Source organism: Protomyctophum bolini (assembly GCF_963924005.1).
Source record: "Protomyctophum bolini genome assembly, chromosome: 12".
NCBI classification, from domain to species: domain Eukaryota; kingdom Metazoa; phylum Chordata; class Actinopteri; order Myctophiformes; family Myctophidae; genus Protomyctophum; species Protomyctophum bolini.
In genome coordinates this window covers 28557002-28581896 of record NC_137873.1, presented here as the reverse complement: position 1 = coordinate 28581896, position 24895 = coordinate 28557002, and the positions used below count along the sequence as shown (strand labels likewise).

The 24895-nt window shown below is 42.8% G+C and overlaps 1 protein-coding gene across 5 annotated transcripts in view; it reads left to right on the top strand.

The window, feature by feature from the left end:
• The window catches only part of mcc (MCC regulator of WNT signaling pathway), a 63810-nt gene that overhangs the window by 19972 nt on the left and 18943 nt on the right, over positions 1-24895 (top strand). For 4 of the 5 annotated variants that reach the window (XM_080779235.1, XM_080779234.1, XM_080779236.1 and 1 more), the window contains 7 exons: positions 10306-10419; positions 13680-13822; positions 14776-14918; positions 16351-16514; positions 17252-17458; positions 21576-21722; positions 22578-22667. In XM_080779235.1, coding sequence (XP_080635361.1) covers positions 10306-10419; positions 13680-13822; positions 14776-14918; positions 16351-16514; positions 17252-17458; positions 21576-21722; positions 22578-22667 — 1008 coding nt within the window. Of the gene's footprint in view, positions 1-7064; positions 7321-10305; positions 10420-13679; positions 13823-14775; positions 14919-16350; positions 16515-17251; positions 17459-21575; positions 21723-22577; positions 22668-24895 lie in introns of those variants that run through there. The other variant, XM_080779238.1, reaches the window with a different exon arrangement.

Sequence of the window (24895 nt, the reverse complement as noted above, 5' to 3'; positions counted from 1 at the left end):
TGTTGACACGTTTATGCTTTGTATCGTTAGCCTGCAGCTCTGTTTAAGCAATGTGCCTCACACTAGGTGCTTAGCAGCTTCCTCCCACAACCCCAAACACCTCAAACACAACTCTTGGCATCTTTATACAGCAGCGATTCTCAACCTTTTCAAGGACCCCCTGTTTGAAATATATTTGTCCATGGACACAGTTTGGACAAGATGTTTTATTTATTTCTGCGGGCGCAAAGTACAGTAAACGCGTCTGTAGTGAATTAATTTAATTGTGTTAATTCAACTGCATCTAAGCTGCATAACAGTAAGGGTCCATTTGTTTCCTAACTATCAATCATTTAGCTGCGGACCCCCTGGAAGGCTGGAAGTCCCTCTGGGGGTCCCTGAGTCCCACAGTGTTCTAGTCTAGACCAGTGTGCCTCGGAGTGTCGGGACTGGGAGCCCCAAAAGTGTTTCCTGTGATGTTCTGATTGGTTTTTACAGAGCCATATTGTTTTCAGCGTTTAACCCTTTAAAAATGGGAAAGCATGTATTATTTTTACCACTAACCATTATTTTATACATGGCTATTCAAAAATGATAGATCTACGTACAAGCTCAATTTCGGGGGTCCTTTTGACATTGTTCATATAAAACTAATTCTAGCAATCTTTTCAAAAATAATTTCATGAATACAAATCAAAAAACTAATTTCACTTTTTAAGAAGTACTGAAAATTGCAGATCTACAACTTGTAGATCTGCCATTTTCACTATAGTCTGGGTCCCAGTGAAACCAAACAAAGAGAGATTTCTCCTTTCGGTCTCGAGCTAAAATGTTTGGGAACCACTGGGTTAAACAGCAAATGTCAATGAAAATGTCAGTTTAGAACCACCGGTCTAAGAGGTGGTCTCAAGCAAACTATATTCCTGTTTGCTTTAGTGCTCTGTTTAAGACTCCTACACCAAAAGGAGTCTGCTTCTTTATCAAACAGAGCAAATATAGAGACCAGACTCTCCATCTTCTAATAATGTTAGTAGTTTTTTTGGTAATGTTTTTATGTCTGAGAAAATGTTCTGGTGGCTTTTACCTCAGATTTATGGAGAGGCAAGTAGGTTAGGCCATAGAGACGGTTTTAAATGTGTGGGCCATAGAACGAGGTATCGCTCACTCATCATTTACGCCGGTGATATACAGGCTCCTAGAGATGTAAAGGACATTGGCTGCTGTTCAATCAATGCTACACACACACACACACACACACACACACACACACACAGTGATCTGGGACTGCAATACTCAAACGTACATGCGTCAGCAATCAGGATTCATGACCACCAAAGAGGCTGTGTAATTCATTCAACTGTAAATGACAAAGACATGCTTGACCTCTTCTGGTCGTGTACCACACAAATCTATTGTTTCTGACACGCACACGCATGAACGCACGCGTAATAACAAAAGGATTTGAGACAAACATTTTAATTTCCTCCCTTCCTGTTGCTGTTTTTCCTCTCGTGTGTTCTCTTGACAATGATTGTGGGAGAAGGCGTGCAGGTACAGAGTGTAAGCAATGGATGTTTAGTGTTTAGCCTTTCAGGATGAGGTTGGAGAGAGAGAGGAGGACATAATTAATCTTTCACAATCCATTAAACTGGAGAAGTGAGAGTTCAGCTTTCATTTAACCTTTGCCTCTTGACAATCCCTCCCCAAAACTGCTATATAGGCCTACATTTATTTATACCACCGTTTTATAAAAGCCACTGGATCCCAACCAGATTTTCCACCTTGGACTTGGCTTTGAACATACAGTAAAGCCAGGACACACATTCGACTATTAGAGTTCTTTATTCAACATGACCCATTTAGTTCCTCACCCTCCTGAACACCAAACGCCATATTATGAACCCATTTTGACCTGAGATCAGATTAAAAAAATGTCTTCTACATCCTGACAGTTTTCTGAAAAAGCTATGTTTCTGTCAGTCGTTCTTCGATTTTTCAAAAATAGCAGACCTACAAGCTCGTAGCGCTCCACTCGGTGGCGTGCTATGAGCTTGTAGATCTGCTATTTTTCAATAGCTAAAGCATAACATAATGCTAACACCAAAAGAGGTTCCCGCCCAAAATGGGTTAACCACTATAACCCTGTATACTAATTAGTGACCAGTGTCCGCCAGGGCAGGGATGCTAAGGTTTCATGTGGTTGACAAGTCTAGCCTGTATATACAGACCCAATGTCCTGTATCTATGCAGAGTTATGACTCTTTCACATCCGCCTGTCATGTAAGCATTGGTAAACTGAGAGTGAAGTAGAACACCAGAAAGAAGTATGCAGTACCTACCCTTTTAGAGTACCGGTAGGTACCTATGGAAACGAGCCCAAAACAAGTGACCGGTTTTACCACTTGAGCCCCTATTACATCAGCTATTTTCAAAAAGAATTTTGAAAGCAAGCCCAAATAAGCAATTAACTACACTTCAGTCCAAACTAACATTATAATAGCTTTACCGGTAATAAGCACTAAGCAGACCTGGCAACACTGGCAGGCCCCTGTGGAGAGAATGTGCAGTCGGCCGACAGTTTGTGTAGAACTTTTGTTACTACAACAGACTGCTAGGCAGGGAGGCATTAGGTCTCTATTCCCAGTATGACGGCCGACACTCTAACCACAAGTTGTATGATGTACTGAACTCCAATGGAGATTCAGTGGGCACTAGGCAGCCATGACCATCAATGTAGAGTAGATGATGCCCTAGAATTTAGTTTGTAAATAATAAATACTGATAGGTATTAATGATAATAATTATCAATTAATATAATCTTATGAATATTTGATGTTTTCAAGACAGTGCATAGAGACAGAACACAGGCTAGAATGCTCTTTCAGCAGAGGAGATTCTGCGTTTTGGTAAGTTTGGTATCACAACCTTTGCCTCTCACTTCGCTGCTAATGCATTTACCATACAGTACACACAGATGTCAGATCTACAAGCTCACAAATAAAAACACCTTGCGTGGTTGAGAGGTGTGGTGAGCTTGTAGATCGGCTGTTTATTTTTGCCAATGTTTGAGCAGTTTTTATAGTAGTGGATTACTTTTGATGCGGTAACTGTCTTATTTATTTTAATTAAATTGTCACTTCAATATCATCTTGGGAGCCCCACCCCACAAAAAAATCCTGTGGGTTTCCGTAGTCCTGACCCACAGGTTGTGAATCGCTGTTATAGAGCACTGGTTCTCAACCTGTTCCTGGTCTGTAACTCTCAGAACTAAATCAACACTGATGAAGGTTGGTCTTCAGTATGGTACTCGTATCCCTGATGTTGTCAGACATCACCTGGAGAAGGTGGTGAGAGTCTCGGGACCAGTTGCCAAATTCCTGTCTCGGTGTCCATATGGTGTGAGTAACCAAGTTAGGTCCTCTATGATGTGTGGACACAGAGGAACCTGATACTGCTGACCCGCTCATATGGATTTTACATTTGCATTACCTGCTAAATGGATTGCTATCAATCACCCACTTAAATGCTAACACAGTTTGCTCTGTTTGTTGCTGGCTTCTATTTTTTGCAGCGAGGCTGAAGGCCAATCCATCTAGAGCAGGGTTTGTCTGTATGTACTTAGGGTATGTAGTATGTACTATGTATGCGCATCTACAAAGAATCTGAATTTATTGTCACACTATCACAGATTTCAGATTCAGTCTTGTCTTAATGAGTTGAACTATATATCATTGTGTATACCTGGCGGACTAAGTATAGGGTTTAAGTGGTTAAGGACCCAGTTGAACATCTGTCTATTCAGTCCACATCCATGGCGTCCTAAGAATCACCCACAATCAGCCATCCAGTCGCATTAAACCGATTAAACAAACAACATTTTGTGTCATCTGAGAGAGAGAGCAGGGCCAGCCAGCCCAGCAGTGAGCACCTACCTGTTTGTGATGCATTTTTGTCCCTCCCTAGAGCTGAGTAAAAAGGGGTCACCTTCCCACAGTCCTGGTGGAAAAACCGAGTGCTGTCATCGCCTTCCAAGTGTTTACTTCCTGTGCAAAGGCTTCCGGCAGCAGGATCTTATCACACAGTATGCATAGAAGCAGTCCCATGACCCTGATCTAGGGCTGGGCAATTAACCCCAAATTATTTATATCAAGACCCATATTTAGAACCAATAACCAACTTAATCTTGCTCATGTAGGTTAATCAAATAATCAAGCATGAAGCATTTTTTTCCCTTATATAATATCGATGACGCACAAAAAATATGTTTTTAATCAACTACATTGATTAATCGGTATTATACTTTATACATTGTACGTACAATAGTGGTGTAGATATAATAGCGAAAATTGCTGATGTACAAAAAAAGTGAAAATAGCAAATGTACAAACTCTTGTAGATCTGTGTTTCACTCTTGTTTTTTTTTTTTACAACCATGCATTAATTGTAATCAAAACAAACGTGATATATTGATTTGTAGTCTTGTTCTCGCCCAGCCCTCCCTTATCCACGCACGCATGCGCACGCACGCACACACGCAGGTACGCATGCACGTATTACATTAGAGCATGGACAGATTGACAGAGACATATTATCATCCCAACTAAAGCAGTATTTTATTTAAAATTCAAGTCTACTGTTCAGTGCAAAACAAATCTCCATCTCTTAATCATTCACCGTCTCAACCACATTATCATAGGGGCAATTAGGCATAAAGACACAGTGAAACAGCAAGGACGATATAAGTTCTAAATAAAATGGGGTTCCTTAAAGTGACCTCTTTGAAGTTTATTCATCTCCCAGAAGTGCCAGGTGCTTTCAGAACGGCCTCCGAGGGGGGACGTCTCTGACCCAGGGGGTTATTTCCAAGAGGGGCCAGTGCCGAGGGAGGGGGGCCTGGGCCCTGTAATTGTCAACGAAATAAATATAAAACAAAGTTCAATTCAATAAAAAAAATATATATAACGGGAACAACCAGGTGCTCACAGGAGATAAAAAGTGTAAAAAAAATATATATATATATATATATATATAGAAGGTGCTCACACGGATCAAACGGGATCAAGTCATAGAAAAAAAAACAACAGACGATCCGGGCACTCAAAGGTAAAAACCGGAATGGCCTTTATTTAATTAAAGGGCAACTTACAGTTTAGCCCTATTTTGTGCATGTCATTATTGTCAGTTGTTTTCAAAGGTTTTCAAACATTTCCAGAAAATGTCAGAAATCGAGGGGCCGCAGCTAGAGGCTATAGGGCCATTAGGGGGTCCATTTGGGAACCCCCGTCCCTGGTCTAGCAGGCGGTTGGTGTCAAGGGCCATCCTTTCACCTTGAACTGCTTAACCTGGACCGCTGCACTAATTTATCTCTGCTGCTACAATAGACAGGCGCGCACACACACACACACACACACACACACACACACACACACCGTCGCCCCCCACCACCACCACTTCCAGTTCCACATTCCAGACCCCGGCACTGGACGTGTCAAGTTTCAGTGTGAGTTGTCTTTTCCTCAGTGGGGGAGAAACAAACAGGCTTTTCCTTTCTTACACAATTCATGCTTATTTTATTAGTTTAGTTTATTTGAACCATGATAGTATATGCACAAAGGTCTCAAAGTAACTTGAAGATAACAAATGACCCAATAATGTGACAAAACATACCCCAAAGAAGGCCGTGCTGGCCGCTACGAGTGCGTTATCCCACTGTTTTGAACAAGTTCTATTATGGATTAATCACATCAATAAAGGCTTTTTAACGTTTTCCCCAGAAGAGGTGCCTTGGTTTCTTTTTCCTTAGTTGCAAGTTTTCAGTCCATCGCTACATTTTTTTCGAACTCCCCAGTGAGCACCCAGACCAGGCCCCTTTCTTTACTCTCAATGTGACAAAACAATCCTCAAGAGGCATCTATCTGTGTGTGTGTGTGTGTGTGTGTGTGCGTGTGTGTGTGTGTGTGTGTGTGTGTGTGTACATCTGTAATCCACGTAACTCAAGAACCGTTTGTTGAATGCGTGTTCCACACCACCATAACTGGGTGGGGCATGCATTTCCAACTTGCATCGTTTCAAGTAGGCCAGTGCCCAACGGATACCGGTCTATCCTATTATAAATGCACCACATCTGTGTGCTCCATCCCGACTTCAAATTTGCCACACGCGTTTCACACAAACACAGGGAGGGCAGTGCCCGGCCTTGAGTCGGTCGGACCCACGTTTACAAAAGGCCTCTGCCTGGGCTCTGGGCAGGGCCCAAATTAGCCAATTGATCATACCTGAACCTGATCACATCTGCATAGACTCCATAGTTGGGCATGCCTGACAAAGAACTTCATATAGAAATGCACTCTGTCGAGCTGCCAACTTGTGCTTTGCACACAAGTAGGCCATTCATGGCCTACTTGTGTGTGATCAGAGCGCGCAACTTTTCTCTCACCACTACAATGGGTTCTGATCTTTCCTATATATGTTTGAAACTCAAATCGGTTACGTCATCCACATATGTCGGTGTTGTCCCTCGGAACCACCGTTTTTACATAAACATACGACATACATAAACATACGAATGACCTACAAGCTCGTAGCGTGCCACCGAGTGCTATTTTTCAATAGCTAAAGCATAACATAATGCTAACACCAAAAGGGGTTCCTGCCCAAAATGGGTTAAAACAAAAGCAGAGAGAAACATAATCACAGAGTCTGTGAGTGGATAGATCGTACAACTGTAGCCTTCTTTTTTTCGTCCTAACCAAATGTCTTTGCCAAACATTTCTGATCGATAAGCTATCAACGTGCAAGATTGTAGATCTGCTATTTTTGGCAATGGTTCCCCCCCAGAATAGATTAGGCATGCTGCAGTTCAACTGGTATAATTATAGTAACCCTTAACTCACTGAACAATATGTACATCATTGATTATTATCAGTCCCAAACATGGGGACCGTTATCTCATTCTGACCAGGCCAAGCCCACATAGCTGAGCCGGAGCCCTGACACAAACAGGGAAACAACCCCCACTGTTGCGACAGGAAGGAAAAGGGCGATGCTCCCAACAAAAGAAAAGGCAACACAGACCCACACTCACAGTCACGCCATCACAACTCAACAAGGATATGGGCTAAAGTCTACAAACAAAAGAGTTTTACAATGTAGCTGTATTATTTATTTAAGTATAAGAGTTGTGTCCTTTTTGTGGAGTGGAGAAGGCATTTGGCTCCATTTGTACAAACCTATAATAGCCAGCTGGTTGGAGTATATGTGCAGTCTGTGAGGCTTGAATGAAGACACATGGACACTGAGAGGACCATGTAGCCCTGACCTGACAGGACTGAGGGAGCCAAGGTAAGAAGGCAGGTTAGGTCAGCTACAAGACGGGAAGAATGAGGATTTACTGCTGAAACAGGATAGGAATAATAGAGACGTTGATGTTAGGTATCAGAAAAAGTGAGGGAGTGAACTAATGTGCCAGAGTAAACGTTGCAGAGGCCAGGATAGGGGATGGAAGACGAGAGAGAACTAATTTTGAAAACACGAGAGTGAAATGACGGTTGGTGTGTGTGTGTGTGTGTGTGTGCGTGTGTGTCTCCTGATAAAAGGGGAGTTTGTTCATGCTGGCAGATACACATGAGGGTAATCATGGTTAAGGAGTATGCAGACATATGACCATCATTGTGAGTTGCTTTGCAGATACGCCATTCAAGTCTAATCCAAATATCAATTATATGTGCTTTAAACGAGCTTTCCTTTTTTTGTTGGAATGTGCAAACATTAAGTAACTAGGAACATGGACGCAGATTCTTAACCTAGGTACTGTAGACGTCAATAAAACAAATGTAATCATTGTTTAAATGGAGAGTTTGTTTGCATGTAAACATTTAGGGGAAGTTAGTGGAAGTTCAGTTGCATGCATATCCTAACCTTCAAAAAAGGGGGAAAAAATATCTAAATAAGTAGCCTGACTCTTGACTTAATGCAAAAGACAGGACTGTCGGCCTTGACTTTGACATTCTATTTTTGTGTGCTTTCTAAGATTTTGGAGAAAAGAAAAAGAAATTGAGTGAATATTTACCTGAATTCCCAAGCACTTCCACTAAAATCAGAAAGATTAATGTTTCTTTTCAATTAACACTCAGATGGAGAACAGCAACACTCTGTTGCTGTCTGAATTAGTAAATTGTGCATTTCTATTGCACCTTTATCTAATAGCAAGCATTTCCAGTGAACATTACATTTACCCATTCAAACACATGGACACAGCGGCAGCAGAGGGTACCATGCAAGGCTCCAACTTGCTCATTGGGGGTTTTAGGACAGTGTCTTACTCAAGACACTTTGACACAAGGCCTGGGTGGAGCCCGGTGTAGTGCACCGGCACCCACTTGGAAAAAATAATACTTTCTGACATACAGTGAGATCTCACGTAAAGCACTGCAATGTCAGCGGCACCCTGTCTCCATTGCATCAATTATGAAACAATCTCCACGCTATTGGTACCAAGAGCTGAGCTACTGGCAGCTCGGAAGGGAAGGTACTAAAGAATGGACATGTTGAGTACACCAAGGCCATAGCCATCATCACAAATGTGATGATGGCTATGGCCGTTTTTAACCCAAGGATTGTTTTTTTTCCAAAACTAATGCTTGGAATGGATGCCTTCTATAGGTTGTATGAGAAGGAGAATTCCATACTAAAAGGCTTTCTTACCTTTCTTTGTAGTTGTTACGTCCCCACCAAAGAGGTCCAGGTGTTATTTTGTGCAAAAGCTCCTTATTGGCTATTTCCCCTACCATAAGCCCTAAATGAATTGCATTGAATTGAATGGGAATTGAATGGGGCTATGGGGTGTTGTGCTAATTCGCTTATTTCCATCGCTTTTTTTTTTTTTTTTTTTTTATATATCCTCTCTTCATAATGTAAATAATATCCCAAGCACAAGGCACACTTTACTACTTATTTCGATGGAAATAAGCAAATTAGCACAACACCCCATATCCCCATTCAATGCAATTCATTGAGGGCTTATGGTAGGGACAATAGCCAATAAGGAGTTTTTGCACAAAAAAACACCTGGACCTCTTTGGTGGGGACGTAACGACAACAAAGAAAGGTAAAAAATCCTTCTAGCATGGAATTCTCCTTTAATGGTATGGTCACATGCCAATTATGAAAATTGCTCAACATATGGAAGTTGAGCAATGCTGGGGACCCATACTCAACATTTCTAACATCCCTTGGTGTACTCAACATGCCTGGGTTCACATTCTGGCAAGTGGACTAATTGCCAGTTGGTAGTGGAAAACGCCACCTTCAACACCCACTGATATTTTCAGCCTCATTACACCCATGGGTACCAGTACCAAAGGTCCATTCCCTCACCATGCCCTTGACCGCACTTCACACTGTTGCACCTCGTTCCCCCAAATAGGTCCCTAAAGAGTTCCCAGGTTGAAGTGCAGTGTGTTTCTGAAGTGCCCTTGAGCAAGGACTGACTCCCTGGCTCCATGGGACTGAATTGTAGGATTTTAGAATTTACCCATTTGTAACATGGAGTGTAAAAATGTAACACAACTCGGTTACATACTGTACATATACTGTGTGCTTGGACAACACTGGGACCAGTGTCAAACAAGAAGAAAAAAACTAAACAAAGGAATGGTCAGCACTCAGCAGTGGTACGTCACTGAAGGAGAGTCCCATGTTTTTACAGGATGTGTCAGGAATGTCTGTTGAGACATTGTGTGTGCCATGCCCCCCCCCCCCCCCTATCCAGCCCAGTGCACTTTCCTAAAATAGATAATTGTAGACATGCTGCATCATGCACGCGTCATATCGGCTTTCCTTTGGAGATAAATCCTCTCACTGGGTTGGGGAGTGTAAGTAAAAAGTGAGTGATGTAATTTTTCAAGTCCTGATGAAGGCCCTTTGTTGGCTCATTCATTTAGACTTTTCAGTGAAATTAAGTATTTTAACTTGTGTCTTTTTGGCCAGAATTCCAGTGGTAGCCTCACTGCCTGGATTTTTTTTGTCTGAGCATCTTCTCATGAGGACTAATTACAGTTAGGTAATTCTACAGGAATTTATTATTTCCTCTTATCAAGAGCACCAGATGTAGTCATTCTTTGTTAGGCTTAGGTTTTCAACTTCTCAAATGATTTAAGGAAGCATTGAAGATACCTTCTCCTTGGAGTAATTGAATTGTTATTTATTGTACATGAGATTATGTCTGGCAACATCTGTTATGTTTGTATTCCTCTCTCTGCATTCTTGAAATGAAAACATACGTGTACATGCTCACCAAAGATCACTTCCTCTCTCCTCTCCACATAGCTTCACCTAGCCAACCTGGTCTCATTAAATGGGGATGCGGTGGAGCTCAACAAGCGTCTGGTGCTATCAGAGAAAGACAGAGACCAGTTGGAAAAGAGATTGGCCAAAGCACAGGTAGGCATTCCTCACCGCCAAGTCTGCAGTGCAATCCAAACTAGATAAAGTACCCCTCGGGGCACAGGTCTCCACCAGGGCAGGTCAGGTTATGGCCTCCTGGTGGCGCTATAATAGGCCAATGTGAAAAGGTTGCAATTTCTTCTTACGCCTTGGATGGGCAATTGGATGATTCGTGGCATTTTGTTCCAAAAATGTGTTTTACAAAAATCCACCTGTAAATTCACGTAAATTCACGTAAATTGCACGCTGCGTTCATGCGGGCCAATCCTGCAAATTTTTAAAGCCAATGTTATGACATATCGAACAGAGCCGTCTTGAACACATTACTATAGAGATAGTGTGTAACGATTTGCAGGAATTTTGGACAGAATCCGTAGGAGTAATATATAAAAAAATATATATATAAAAAATGTTCTTCAAAAGTCGGCTTCCTGGTGGCGCTATAACAGGCCGTTCTGGACAATTTGGGGAAAAGGTTCATCGTTGGCATCCAGGGAGTGTGTGTGCAAAATTTGGCATCGACCGGGTTAACGGTGCCGGAAATTATCTGGTAACAGACGGACGGACGCACACACGGACAGAGTGCAAAACATACTGTAGTCTCTCCCCATGCCTTCGGTCAGGTGGAGACAATGAATTTCACCTACTGATTTACACCTTTTAAGCTGTGATGTGACAAATTGATCTCATTCTGATTCTGGAGCATTCATTTAACTCTGAAAGTATGAAATCCAAAAGGGACTATTATTGTGTTATACTGTCACACAATAATCATTACAATAAATGTTGGAAATTGCAATACTATTGTTGCGAAACATTTCTATTACATCAGATGATGGAGGTCTGGTTGGAGGAGGGGGGGGGGAGTTAATTGTTTTTTATTTTGGGCTTAATGCCTTCATTATGAATAGGACGGTAGTCAGGAAATGAGGGGAGAGAGAGACATGGGAGTGACATGCAGCAAAGGCCGTCATCGGGACTCGAATCCGTGACATGCTGTCAGGCTACATTGTAGCCTTGTTCCTTAGACCGCTACGCCAGCGATCCAGGTTATGCAGACGGTAAAAATGTTATACATTCAGTAAATGTGGCAGAGCAGGTTTGATTATGATGTTTTGTAGTGCTGTTGTGACTACAGTGACGAACTATCAAATACAACAAGTATGCATTATTTTGTTCATCAAAAAAGGCCTCTTGAGAATGCCTAGAAGCAATGTCGATAAACAAACGTGTGTGTGTGCTCTCAAAAGTGTAGCGACTCATTTGTGACTGATAAACCTACCGTTAAATTACTTTACGGTGAATTGAGCTTCCTTAATTGGGATTCTTACAAGGACGTTAGCGGAATAGCTGACGCAGGCACAGCATTTCACAGATCAGCTAACGGGATATATCCACCCATATGCTCCATATGTTCCAACATCACTGATAGTCAATATTGATATCACCTTATGAAGCATTTACACTGCATCTATTCTACATTAAACAAATCTGTACAGTAGTACAAATGACCAAAAACAAAAATGCGTGTGTGTACAATTTATTTTGTACACACACACAGCAAGCAAGTAATTCTGAAACTTCTGGTGTTCAGTGTGGCTAGAGTGCATGCATGCACGCACACGCGCACATACACACACACACACACACACACACACATGCACGCAAAGGGACAATAGGGGTTAATTACAAAATTCACCAGCAGGGTTGATGTCCTATAGTGATATGGGGTTTATTACCAAGGACATTCATCAAATGCATGGTGCAGAATATGTTCCACTTGTTCCAGTTAACATTGGATGGAATAATATACTGGTAGTAATACCAGTAAGATGCCTAAGGGCGAGAAGCGACCTCGCCCTAAAGGAAGGATGGATGGATGGATGGATATATGTCAGAACAGGTTCTGACATATATCCATATATGGAGATCTAAGGGCCGATTCATACTCCTATTTTACTGCTGTAGTGCCAAAATGATTTCGGCTCGTCATAAATTTTCAGTAGCACCGAAGAGTGAATTGACAATGAAACGTTCTATAATTTCTTGAAATTTCTTCCTTGAAATTGAAAAGAATAACTTATCAATATGTTCGTACAATGAAGTAAATTCTGTATATATAGTGTATATAGCCTTGGGCAATGGGACCTTTTAGATCAGTGGTTCCCAAACTCTTTCATGTCAAGGACCCCCAAATTGACACTAATTATCCCACGGACCCCCATTAGAAAATATTTGCCAGTGACCCTCCCATAAGAGAAGATTTCTACGGCTCTAGCAGTGATTCTCAACCTGTTTCATTTCAAAGACCCCCTGTTTGACATTCATTAAACCTACGGACCCCCATTGAATGGCATTTCTATCTCTGGGACCCCAGATTTATATTGTAAAATCAGGCCCAGGCGGTGGCGTAACCGTCTGGGCACCCCACTGGTAATCCAGTCGCAGTGTGCCGCGGGTTCGACTCCCGAGCCCGACACGGCCTTTACTGCATGTCTTCCCCCATCTCTCTCCTGTTTCCTGTCAGCCTACTGTCTGTCCCTTCAAAAAACCAATAAAAGGCGTAAGCCGCAGAGTTACAGACCCATAAGGGTCCATTTGGTTCCAAACTATCATTTAGCTGGCGACCTCCTGGAACTCCCTCAAGGATCCCTTGGGGTCCCCGGACCCCACTTTGGGAACCACTGTTTTAAATGTATCATAACAGGATAAACGGAGTCAGCTGCAGCTAATAAAATAAAAAATAATGGGTAGCTATGTTTGATGTACATTAGGTCAGGGGTACCAGTTATCAGTACTACTGACTGGATTAATTTAATTAGCTGAAACTGTCTGCTACCCTGACACATCTGTGAAAAGGGGTCCATCAGTGTTTCTAATTACCGCCCTTTGTTCCAGTGAATGGAATAATGCTACTACGGCTACAATGACATCCTAGACAATTGTGTGCTTCCAATTATGTGGCAACAGTGGGAAGGCAGTTTCTTGTTTCAGAATTACAATCCCCACCATGATTCCCCATACAGAAATGGTTTGTTGAGATGAGGGAGGAAGAACTTGAATAGAGCCCCGACCGATATATCGGTATGACCGATTATATATCATAGATTTTGTTTTTTACATCTGTACTATCGGCAGTTATGCAGATTGTTTTGAGGAATAAACAAGTAGCTTTTGTTGCTGTGCTTTTGGTTGTTGTGTGAGCCTCATGTTCTTCATGGATGTGTGTGTGTATGTGCTTGTGGTTGTCCCCACAGTGCGAGCAGTCCCACCTCATGCGCGAGCACGAGGATGTCCAGGAGCGCACCACTCTGCGCTACGAGGAACGCATCACTGAGCTCCACGGAGTCATCGCCGAGCTCAACAAGAAGATAGAGCTGCTGCAGAACAACTCCATCAGGTATAGACACACTTACTCACACTAGTCATAATATGACTAGTGAATCCACAATATGAGTCTAGTTGATAATATTATTATCAACTAGACTCATATGGTGGATTCACTGACGCTTCCTCCTTATTCACTGAAGATTCCTCTTCAGTCAATCTCCTCTATGAGGCTGGCCAAGCTAATTATCAACCACCACTACAGTAAATTCACGTAGATAGAAGACCAGTATTAGATATACTGTATAGCGTTTAAGTTGTTAAAAACAACAGCACTAACATGATACTACTAGTAAATGTTAACCGTTTTGTTAAAGACAGTGAGGCAAACCTTTTCAAAGCAGATGATGTTGCTTGGTTTATTGTGTTATTACTGTGTGGTGTGCTGTGTTGGTGTTACTAGGCTACTCATTTATCATTGTATTATATTACATGCATGTTACTGCCCTTGACCAAGATGCTGGCCTTAGCTGGAGCTGTATGGTCCCCACTGTACAGCGGCTGCTGTGCAGAGGACACATTTACCCACGCTCCACTTGGAACATGTAAAGCAGCTAGTTATGTATTTGTTTAGGTGAAATCTATTTTATGCTATGTATATGTATGAATGCCAACTGCTGTCAGCCTGTATTTCCTACTCCCATCGGCTATTTTCAAATTGTTTGCCTCTTGCTTATAATATTTGACAATTGGCCAATGTTTTACCAATTTTCATAGTATAGTTTGTTGATTACCAGGGGAGGTTTTGCACTTATGAGCTTCAGCCAGTGCTGCAGTAATTGTCAACCAATGTGTCTTACCTGATACCAAGGTCTAAAGTTCTCAATTTAAGAGTAGGGACACCATCTCCAACCACTGCAGATGGACTAGTTATATTAGATTAATATACTTTTATTCATCAGAATTAGTCCCAGATTACAGCTTTAATGTATGCTCCTTTCGCCCTTCTTGGCTGTACCAAATCAGGGAGGAGGATGAGTTTTCGGAGCTGCACTCCGAGCTCAGCCAAAGCCATCAGGAGGCCACTGAAGACGGACGGAGCCTGGACCAAGACAGGACATCACTCTCTCTGCCTGAAAACACCTCCATAGTGGTCTCTGCAGACATGGGTACGTTCACTCTCTCTGCCTGAAAACACCTCCATAGTGGTCACTGCAGACATGGATATGTTTGCATTTTTATTCAATTCTACAAATAAGATATTATGCATAATGCAGCAAATAAAAAAAGTGCACATTGCACAATACAATGTCTTTAGCCATAGCTGTCTTCAGTTTGCAGGCTTTTCCTGACCATTACTACTTATGTAATGGTTTCTGTAAATGACACAGAGAGCTATTGAACACAGACAATTTATGGCTACCCTGCTCTGTTCAGAAGGCACGAAGGAGGGTCATGTTGCTCTGCAGGATGATAATCATAAAATAAAATAGGGATTTGTAAGTTAGGCACATAAGTCATGCTTCATGCTAAACAGCCAGGGTGCAGTTCAGCTATTGCACTAATACAATAGCACAGCGAAATGACTTGTGCAAAGTAATGACTTCAAGCACTCCTCTGAAGTTAGCTTCTTTTTTTTTTGCTCATGACTCAGCTGAAGTGGCAGTGTGTGAGTGTGACTAACACTCCCACTGCAGTCATGCCAGTGTGAGTGTGCACAGTGCACACATGGTTATGCTTTCACTGGACAACGCTGATTCAGAGCAGTATGCCAGCTGCTTGTTCCTCCACTTACAGCATGGTTTATAAGCCCTCTATTACCCTGCAGAGCTGCCTGCCGTGCCACCCCTGAGGGCCAGGCCTACGGTCACTGTGTGTCACTCCAAACCCTGCTGCTCTGTACACATCCTGTGTGCACACACACGTATGCACACATGTATGGTATGCACACACACACACGCACACACACACACACACACACACACACACACACACACACGTATGCACACATTCACAACCACAGCCTTTCAAAAGGAGAGAGATTGATCTTCTGTCAGTTGTCACATGTACTTCCTCTGCAGTAATTACGGACTTCTGCATTATTGGCAAAACCTGCCACTCCCCCCCCCCCCCCCCCCCAAGAAAGAAGGAGACTCGTGGGAGAATGTTAAATTAAATTAGTTCAATGTTTGGATACTTTTTGTCTTGACAGGCTTGAGCAGTTTTAGCTACAGTACTAGTAAACTAATTGAATTATACTTATATATCATAAATGAAATATTCCAGTTTCATTCTCTTTGCTTGCTATGCATACTTGGGTTAGAATAAACCTCTTTGTGAATGGTGGGTACTGGTATATTATACACAATAAGTACCATAAAATTGGATAACTACGGCTAATAATCACTCATCCCTGTCCTAAAATTATAGGTTGAGTCAGAGAGGTGATAAAGATGTTCTTTTATTCAAAAAAAGTAAATCTCCATCATATATACTAGTGTAGACATATGCAGGCTCATCCTTAGCAAGAGTTGGAAGATTCAGTTGGGACAACAGTGCTATAAGGTTCCCACTCATCCCCTGATCCGCCCACGCATACAGACACCTGCAGTGATCTGAACTCGGAGCTCCAGCGGGTGCTGACGGGCCTGGAAAGCGTGCTGTGTGGAAGGAAGAAGAGCGCGTGCAGTCTGTCTGTGGCCGAGGTGGACCGCCACATCGAGCAGTTGACCACAGCCAGCGAGCACTGTGACCTGGCCATCAAGGTACTGTCTGTAGGCCCATTCCTCTCAACAACACTTCACTGCAGTATGTCATCATTTGGCTATGTTCATATTGGTGGTCCAAATCAGAATTTTGGCCTATACAGATTAGAATTGGATTGTTTTTTATCAACTCTGAGCAGTGGAAAAACAATGCCTTGAAAATGCAATCATTTTGCAATCAGATTTGAATCACATTCCTTCGCCTTGTCCCGAATGCATGAAACCAATCCGACTCCAATCTGGATAGGAAAGCAGGTTTGGGCTGGCAGTCCGACAAAAAAGGTGTTATTTGTGGGGTGTATAGTGATGGCCAAGTAGTAGTAATAAGTATACTTTAGCTCTGACTGGGGAACCTTACAGTGCGTTTTAGCAGCAGGTGACAGCCTGACGTATTTTCTGGAAGTGCGTTATTTGTCTGGCGATAAGTGAAAAGTGCATGGAGGAATGTCGCCAGAAAACATAAATATTTTTATCTTTGGATGACATCATCCGGAGATAGGCAATCAAATTCATGTGTTGCTTTGTTTACCCTCCATACGAGGACATACCTACATAGTAGGTAATAACAGCAGGAACGTCCACTAGCAGATTTGTATTGCCCAGAGTCGCCGTTGTTCTCCCGCTGTTAAAATGCAGTGTTAGGGCTTGTTTAAGGTCTGAGGCCGATTCTACAAAAATCAAAAATGACACCGTTGCTTTCCCGGTCTTAATGGGTCAATTCCATGTTGTTGTTCCAGACTGTGGAGGAGATCGAGGGGGCTCTGGGTCGGGACTTCTACCCCAGCCTGTCGGAGGAAAGGTTCCGCTGGGAGAAGGAGTTGGCCAGCCTCAAGGAGGAGAACGAGAGTCTGACTGCCATGCTGTGCAACAAGGAGGAGGACCTGAACCGCACCAAAGCCTCGATGAACGCCGTCAGGGAAGAACGGGATCGACTACGACGACGGGTGCGTGAACTCAAGGGTGTGTTTGTGCCATATGCCCATTAATGTCCGTGATTGTATTGCAATCAACGTTGCCACAGCCAACTTTAACTCTAACTTATGAGTTTCACTGGACATCACTAAATCAGAAGTCTAGATCTTGTAATTTGTTCCTATTTTAATACAGGAACAAATAATACATCGTTTTTCTGGGCATGTCGTAATAGGCGAACATTCTGTGGAAATGGAAGATCTACAAGCTGTGAGGTTGAAGATCTACTTTTGAAGAGAAGGTTTGGTGTGGAGGGGAACAAGTACACACCCCTTGGGAACCCAACCCATTTTGGGCGGGAACCCCTTTTGGTGTAAGCATTATGTTATGCTTTAGCTATTGAAAAATAGCAGATCTACAAGCTCATAGCACGCCACTTATAGGTCTGCAATTTTAGAAAAATCGACTGACATAGAAACATAGCTTTTTCAGAAAAAGACATTTTTAGAATCTGATCTCAGGTCAGAATGGGTTAACAAAGTATATACAGTAGGGCACATTAAGTGATAAATTTCCTGCTCAGGCAATCAAAATATTTGTTAATTTCGGATTAAGGGGGGGTCTCAGAAGGCCAACAGATCATGTTCCACCCTATACAGTGATATACTGCATAATGTGTTGTTTCTGTGCATTTCCGGACTGTCTATGCAATCCCATTTCCCCATAACCTCATTTGATAGTGTTGAAGGAGGCTGAGAGGTTCCACCTGTGTCACTTTGTTCCAACTCTGATCCCATAGTATCGTCATGGGAGCTCTGAGGCTCTGCAGCACTGCTAGGATTCTGCCAGACAAACACTATTTCTGATTTCGCAGGAAAATTATTCACACAATCTACTGCTCTCCCATAGTTTGCAACCAGACAAATCCATATATCTACACGGCTAAGAATGAAGCCATTGAATTTGAACATTTGGTAATCAACTTCTATTGTTGGAACCCAGACAAGTGGGCCCGGCTAAATCAATACGTCGAGAGCGCCGTTAGGCACATAATCAAATCTTGCCATCTCCCAGGGTCCACGGAAGCCTGTTAGGCCTCTAATGTGATTATGTCCCTGGATGCATTGGGTCAAATAGTTGGGTGTGTCCCCGAAGCCAGCCTAGCTATGAATGAGAGGTTAACGTAAAATGTCAAGGGGCGATGGAAAATGTGATCCGATCTGAGAAATGTGGGTTTTATGGCACAATTTAATTTGGGCTATTTTAGACCTTCATATGATTTCATTACAAAACTGTGGGCTTTTCACTCTGAAACCCAGACAGCATAGAAATGGACAGACTAGTAGCTTGCAACTACTATATACATTCAGAGTTAAATTAACAGGATTTTACTGTAGATGTATTAATTATTGTAGATTATTATTAAATAAATAGGTTTAATGTTAACAGTGCAAATGCTGAGGCTTTCTAGGACACTTTTGGGACAGTCGAAATCCTTTAATGAAACCATTCCTTTAATTGAGAGAACGCATACAATTCCATCTCAATGGGAGGATTTTCTTTGATTTGTGTCTCGACACCTCGTTAATCTTGTTAATCCCTTGGAATGCAGAGTTTCTCTGTTAACAATAAGGATTTGGTCTGTTTTACCGTAGTTGCACAGTTGGGTGGTTTCTCCTGCACAATCAGCAGTTTGTTAACAGCACACAACGGGACCAACCGTAGTGATTAAGGGCTACAATTCTTATGTCCTGACACAAACTGCCTTCATATTGCCCAATCATCCTCAGGGCTCAGTACCGGTACATGTACGGTATCTCACCTTTGGCACAATTATTTTTACAGTCTGTGATATTGTATGGGCTTTATTTTATTTATTTATTTTTATTTTATTATTATTTATTTTTATAGGTATTATATGTTATATGGCACCAGGGGTAGTCTCATCACAACCCTGTGTGTTTGTCCAGGACTGTCAACATAAATGCCATAAGAGCGAAGACGGTGTCATGAAAAGTGAGACTGGATCTATGTGTTTGGCAAAGAGTGATCTCCCCCCTAAAGCAGGTGCACAAGCAAGTCAAAACACACCTCATCCATATTTTCAGTAACACTGGCACAGTCCCAGTTTGTGTCTTTGAAATCGGGAAATTACAAGGAAGTCCCAGGTTACATAATTACTGAGCCTATATATCCCACGCCTAAGCACAAACCTATCATTTTCATTTCTCTGGCTGTTTTTCCTAAAGCTTTTGGTGAGCTTGGGCACAGGACAGGCCAGTACACACAGGCCAGTACACACAGGCCAGCAGCAGTTTTTTTGTTTTCAGAGGTGGGGCTCTGCATACATTTGGCAGGAGAGCACAGGGAAATCAGTGCCTCCTTCAAAGGACCTCTTCATGGCCGCATTCGCTCCCTCTCTTTTACATTTTTGCATCGGTCTCCCTCCATCTCTGCTGTCCGTCAGACTAAATCGTGTCCCCTGTGCCCCAAGTCCTCTCTTCGCCATTACCTCTCATCTCCTCTCCTTCCTTTCCCAATAACACGCTCCTTTTCGTCTTTCCACTCGTGCAACAAAATGTAGTGGTATAGGAGCAGGGAGGTTGCATGCACACTGCACAGACTGTCCTCTGTCAGGCTGCCAATGGTAGACACAGTCTTGGCTCCATCTAAGGTCAGGATTTAACACACAGTAAAAACGGGACCGCAGGACCTAAATAAATGTCTCGATAGAAGTGCAGGGAGACCACCTCCAAGCACTGTATTGCCTAAGTTCTAATGTATTAACATACACTATAGTACTATACCATACAGATTGTTAAAATAACGATTCATTCGTCAACAATTGTGGATTTCAGCAACTCTGAAAGTGTACAAAGTTATGTGACACGTTGAAATGTATGTATGTGTTATGCAATCCAGTCCTGTCCACCCACCCTGCCATACATCTATGGAGGAGCTTAGTTTGAACCACTCATGTGTACCCAGCCTATGCATATTTTATTTCTTTCCCCCACTGAGAAGGTATGTGGTCTTGGCATCACTCGGTGATGCCCAGACTGGCTTTGCTAAAGTTAAGAAAAACACATGTATATTTACAAGAGCATTAGCGCATGCTGCCTACAATCACAGCAGTGCTGGAAAATGTTCCCCTCTAGCAAATCATTAGCATAGCGTTCACATTCAGACGTTATGGATGATTAGTTTAAGACGTGATCACTATCTTAATACTTTATCTTGTCTCCCTCCTCCAGGCCTCCTCTCACTCCAGTGTACTCTTTTCTCTTCAGTTTACCCCTGAAGTAAACCAACTACTTTATATCTCTATATAGCTTATTTGTGGGAACATGGAAAGGAAGATATTGGTGCATATAAAAAGAAGCATATACACAGCCTGTGCTCGTTAGAGCACAGGCCTCTCCAAAGAGGTATTACTTGGCTATTGTTCACAATTGCATCTAATAAAAAAGAAAAGAAAAAAAAGGCAAATTGATTTCCTGTTTGCATTCCTACTAACTAGAGATGTATTTAGTTAGTTTACTTCAGAAGTTAAATGCATTTGCTTTTATTCTTCAAGAAAATGTGTTTATTGCAGTCATCACTTCAAGACGTCACTTCACTTTAAACCATATAAGTTAACTAGACTTGTGAGCTTGTAGATTGTCTATCTTTTTGCCAAATTTTCACCTATTATGACATAATGGTTGAAGTGGTTTATATCAGTAGATGCCAAGGAAACACACGTTTGCTGACTGTAAAACAAAACGGCAATTGAACTTATTTCAGAGACGGTCGTACAAAATTACAGTTGAATGATTACGTGTAGGTTTTAGTTTTTGTCTTTTGTTTTGAATAATATCCCACCTCAGTCCCGTGCTTCAACAAAAAGCAAACCACATAATGATTTATGTGTATCAGAGTAGTTGACAAGTGGGTCGTGTAGAACTGTCTCAGCCCATGTACAGTGTACAGTGTGCACGCCGGACGCATAGCTGAAGTTCTGCAAGTTACAGCAGAACCTTTTTACACCAGAAGACCTAAGAGTCAGTATTACTAGCACTGTCTACATGTAAACGTCAAAGTGTGTGTGTGTGTGTGTGTGTGTGTGTGTGTGTGTGTGTGTGTGTGTGTGTGTCTTGTTGGCTATAGGTGCGTGAGCTGCAGACTCGCCTCCAGACATCTCAGGTGGGAGGACCGTCCAGCCCGGGTCGTTTGACAGGTGTCTCACGCCCCATCAACCCGAGTACTGGAGAGCTAAGTACCAGCAGTAGCAGCAATGACGTGCCTGTAGCCAAGGTAAAGACATGAAGACATATGCACCACTGGCATTTTACATTAAGTTGTATGCATGGATTAAAGTTCTCAGTCGCCACGGCTGATTTCTACTACCGCTCAATGCCTCAGCTGGAAGAATTTTACTAAAACATCTTTTACAAATTGTGTTAATTGTTTTGGGGGACCGCGCTAGTGTGGGGGCTCCTTTCACACTGTTCCACACACATTAGGACTTAGTCATACAAATACTTACGATACGTGAGATTGTCTTTTCCTTTAATCTCTTATGTATGCAACACACACACACACACACACACACACACACACACACACACACACATGCATTGCAGCTCTCAATTTTGGGTGAGGCAATATATCAAATTATTCAAGTTGATACATAACAAAATAACATCTTTCTTACTTATTAAAGGATATGCAGTAAAATGTGGCCGTCATGCACTGGTCAATTGTCCAATTATGTGGTAGTAGTAGTAGAGCAAAGATGATGATATCAAGATGTAATATTGGGATAAGAATGCCAGGATACAATTCGTCGTGTTCTAGCTGTTTGCTGTCCTCACCCTGTTTGTTGTCCTCACCCAGTTTGCTGTCCTCACCCTGTTTGCTGTTCTCACCCTGGTCTTTCTTTCTCTCCTCATCTAGCTGTTTGCTGTTCTCACCCTGGTCTTTCTTTCTCTCCTCATCTAGCTGTTTGCTGTTCTCACCCTGGTCTTTCTTTCTCTCCTCATCTAGCTGTTTGCTGTTCTCACCCTGGTCTTTCTTTCTCTCCTCATCTACAGTGTGTCCCGCGCTATATTTGTCGCAGTGTTGTTTTGGAGAGATGTGTTATATGATTGGTTGTGTTGTGCTCACCAGGTGGCAGAGAGAGTCAAGCTGTCTAAAACGCGTAGTGAGTCTTCATCCACGGAGAGGCCTGTGCTGGGCTCGGAGATCAGCAGTATAGGGGTAAGGCTTCTCTGTCTGTGCGTGTGTGTGTGTGTGTGTGTGTGTGTGTGTGTGTGTGTGCGCACACACACACACACGTGTTTATATTTGCACGTGTGTTTGCATGACATAATCTGGAAAGGTCATTTGAACAATCAAGTTCCATGGTCAATGGGAGGATGGCCCCTTGAGATGCAGCATCTCATTTTACATGGGGGTCCTATATAATACACATAAGTTAAACATTACATACAGTACAATACACACACATACAGGTACAGTTAGCTTGCTCACCATCTCCCACCCAAAGCCCGGCCCTTCATTTGGAACCCCCTACCTATAGGAATCATTAAAGGGAATGGACCGATAAGAGGGAATCGTTAAGGAACCGGAATCGTTAGAATCATGAAGGAACCCAACCCTAGTCAGGACTCAGGACACCATTTCAGCGAGGTGTGGAATAGTGTGCACCTCGGCATGGGTTACGTCCTTAGAGTATATATGAATAGAGACGGCACCCGGAGGAAACCCTGAGGCGAAATGGACATAGTGGCCGAATTTGGTATTGCAGTTTGGACCCAAATCGTGAACACGCTGGTCCGTTGACTTATCATTGCGCACGTTCATGATGACACGTGAGCGCCGTTTCAACGGCCAGCGCGTTCACGATATGGGTCCAATCCATATCCCAGAATGCACTCCTTGTTCCTGAGTGAAATCGCCTCATGTGCTTTTGAGCAAGGTTCAAGGTTGTCTATATTTGTCTCCCTTGGGAGAAATTTGTCTTGGAGACAGAGTCACAACTGCATACAAATAACAGACACGTTCACATACGAAAAGGAAAAAACACCAGCAACTTAATGCAAGTGGAGGGGAGGAGAAATCCGGTGCCGTCTCTATTCATAATCATATATACTCTAAGGTTATGTCCTCCCGGTGAAGCTCCTCTCTCGTGCATTGGAGGAGACGCCTTATGTTTTGTGCTCTCCCCCAGGACAGACAATTTACAATTCAGGCATTTAGCAGACGCTCTTTCTTAATCCAGAGCTGTAGGAGTCAGCAGTGAGAAGAGCTGGGAATGCACAGGGAATTGGGAATGGGCATAACGAGCTAAATAGGGAGAAAAATGGGGGGGAAAGGACTGTCTGCGGCACTTTCATGGCAAGCGCTATATATTGTCAATGCACTGCCTTAATTGCGATAAGACCGGATAATTGGCGTGCAGCAAAATGCACATGTTTGCATTCGTCGTGGAAGCCAGAGAGAGATTGACACTCTTCCCGTGGCAGTCGGTGGTGCAGGCGGTTGCTGCAGCTCTCCTGCAGCAGAGAATCACTCATCTAGTCACACATGCAGTACTGAGAGGCTTCCCATAGCATGTGAATCTGATCTCAGGTCAGAATGGGCTAGTCACACATGCAGTACTGAGAGGCTTCCCATAGCATGTGAATCTGATCTCAGGTCAGAATGGGCTAGTGAAGCAATACAGACTGTGGGAGCACAACTCCCCCAGAGTAAATGCAATCACACTGAAAGAAAGCAGCATTCACAGATAGCTTTTATTGCATGGGATAAGCCAAAGGTAGCGTAGCGTAAGTACAGCCATCATCATCAGTGTTTGGTTGCCTCCTTCCTGTATGGTTGCCCTTCACGTCGTCCCCTGTAAGCCGAGAGGAGCTACATGAGCATCAAAGTTGTAATATCATTTGAGAACCACTGACAGTACTACAGTACTATATTCTGTTGAAATACCCTGAAATAGCTTTTCTTTGTAGAACTTTTTGATGTGTGTGTGTGTGTGTGTGTGTGTGTGTGTGCATGCATGCATGCGTGCATGACTGTGCGTGTGCACATGGGTGTTTGTGATGGAAAATCAATCCTAATGTTTTCCGGGGGCTCTTATTTCTTGGCTGTTCCGGGAAGCTCCATCCAACAAAACTACACGTCAGTCCTTCAGTAGAAACCACAGTTCCTAAAATAGATTACAAGAGAAAGAGAGAGAGAGAGAGAGAGAGAGAGAAAGAGAAAGAGAGAGAGAGAGAGGGAAAGGGAAAGGTAAAGAGGAGAGGGATGTGAGGAGGAGGGCAGACTAACACAGTGACAGAGAGGAGGTGGCAGAGAAGGACAGCGGAGCGATTGAAGGAGATAGAAGGAGGGCGGTAGAGAAGAGGACATTCCTGTCCTGTGAGAGGACAGAGGAGGCTTAAGCCTAACTTATGATCCGTTGCATGGCGCCAATAACGTTCCGA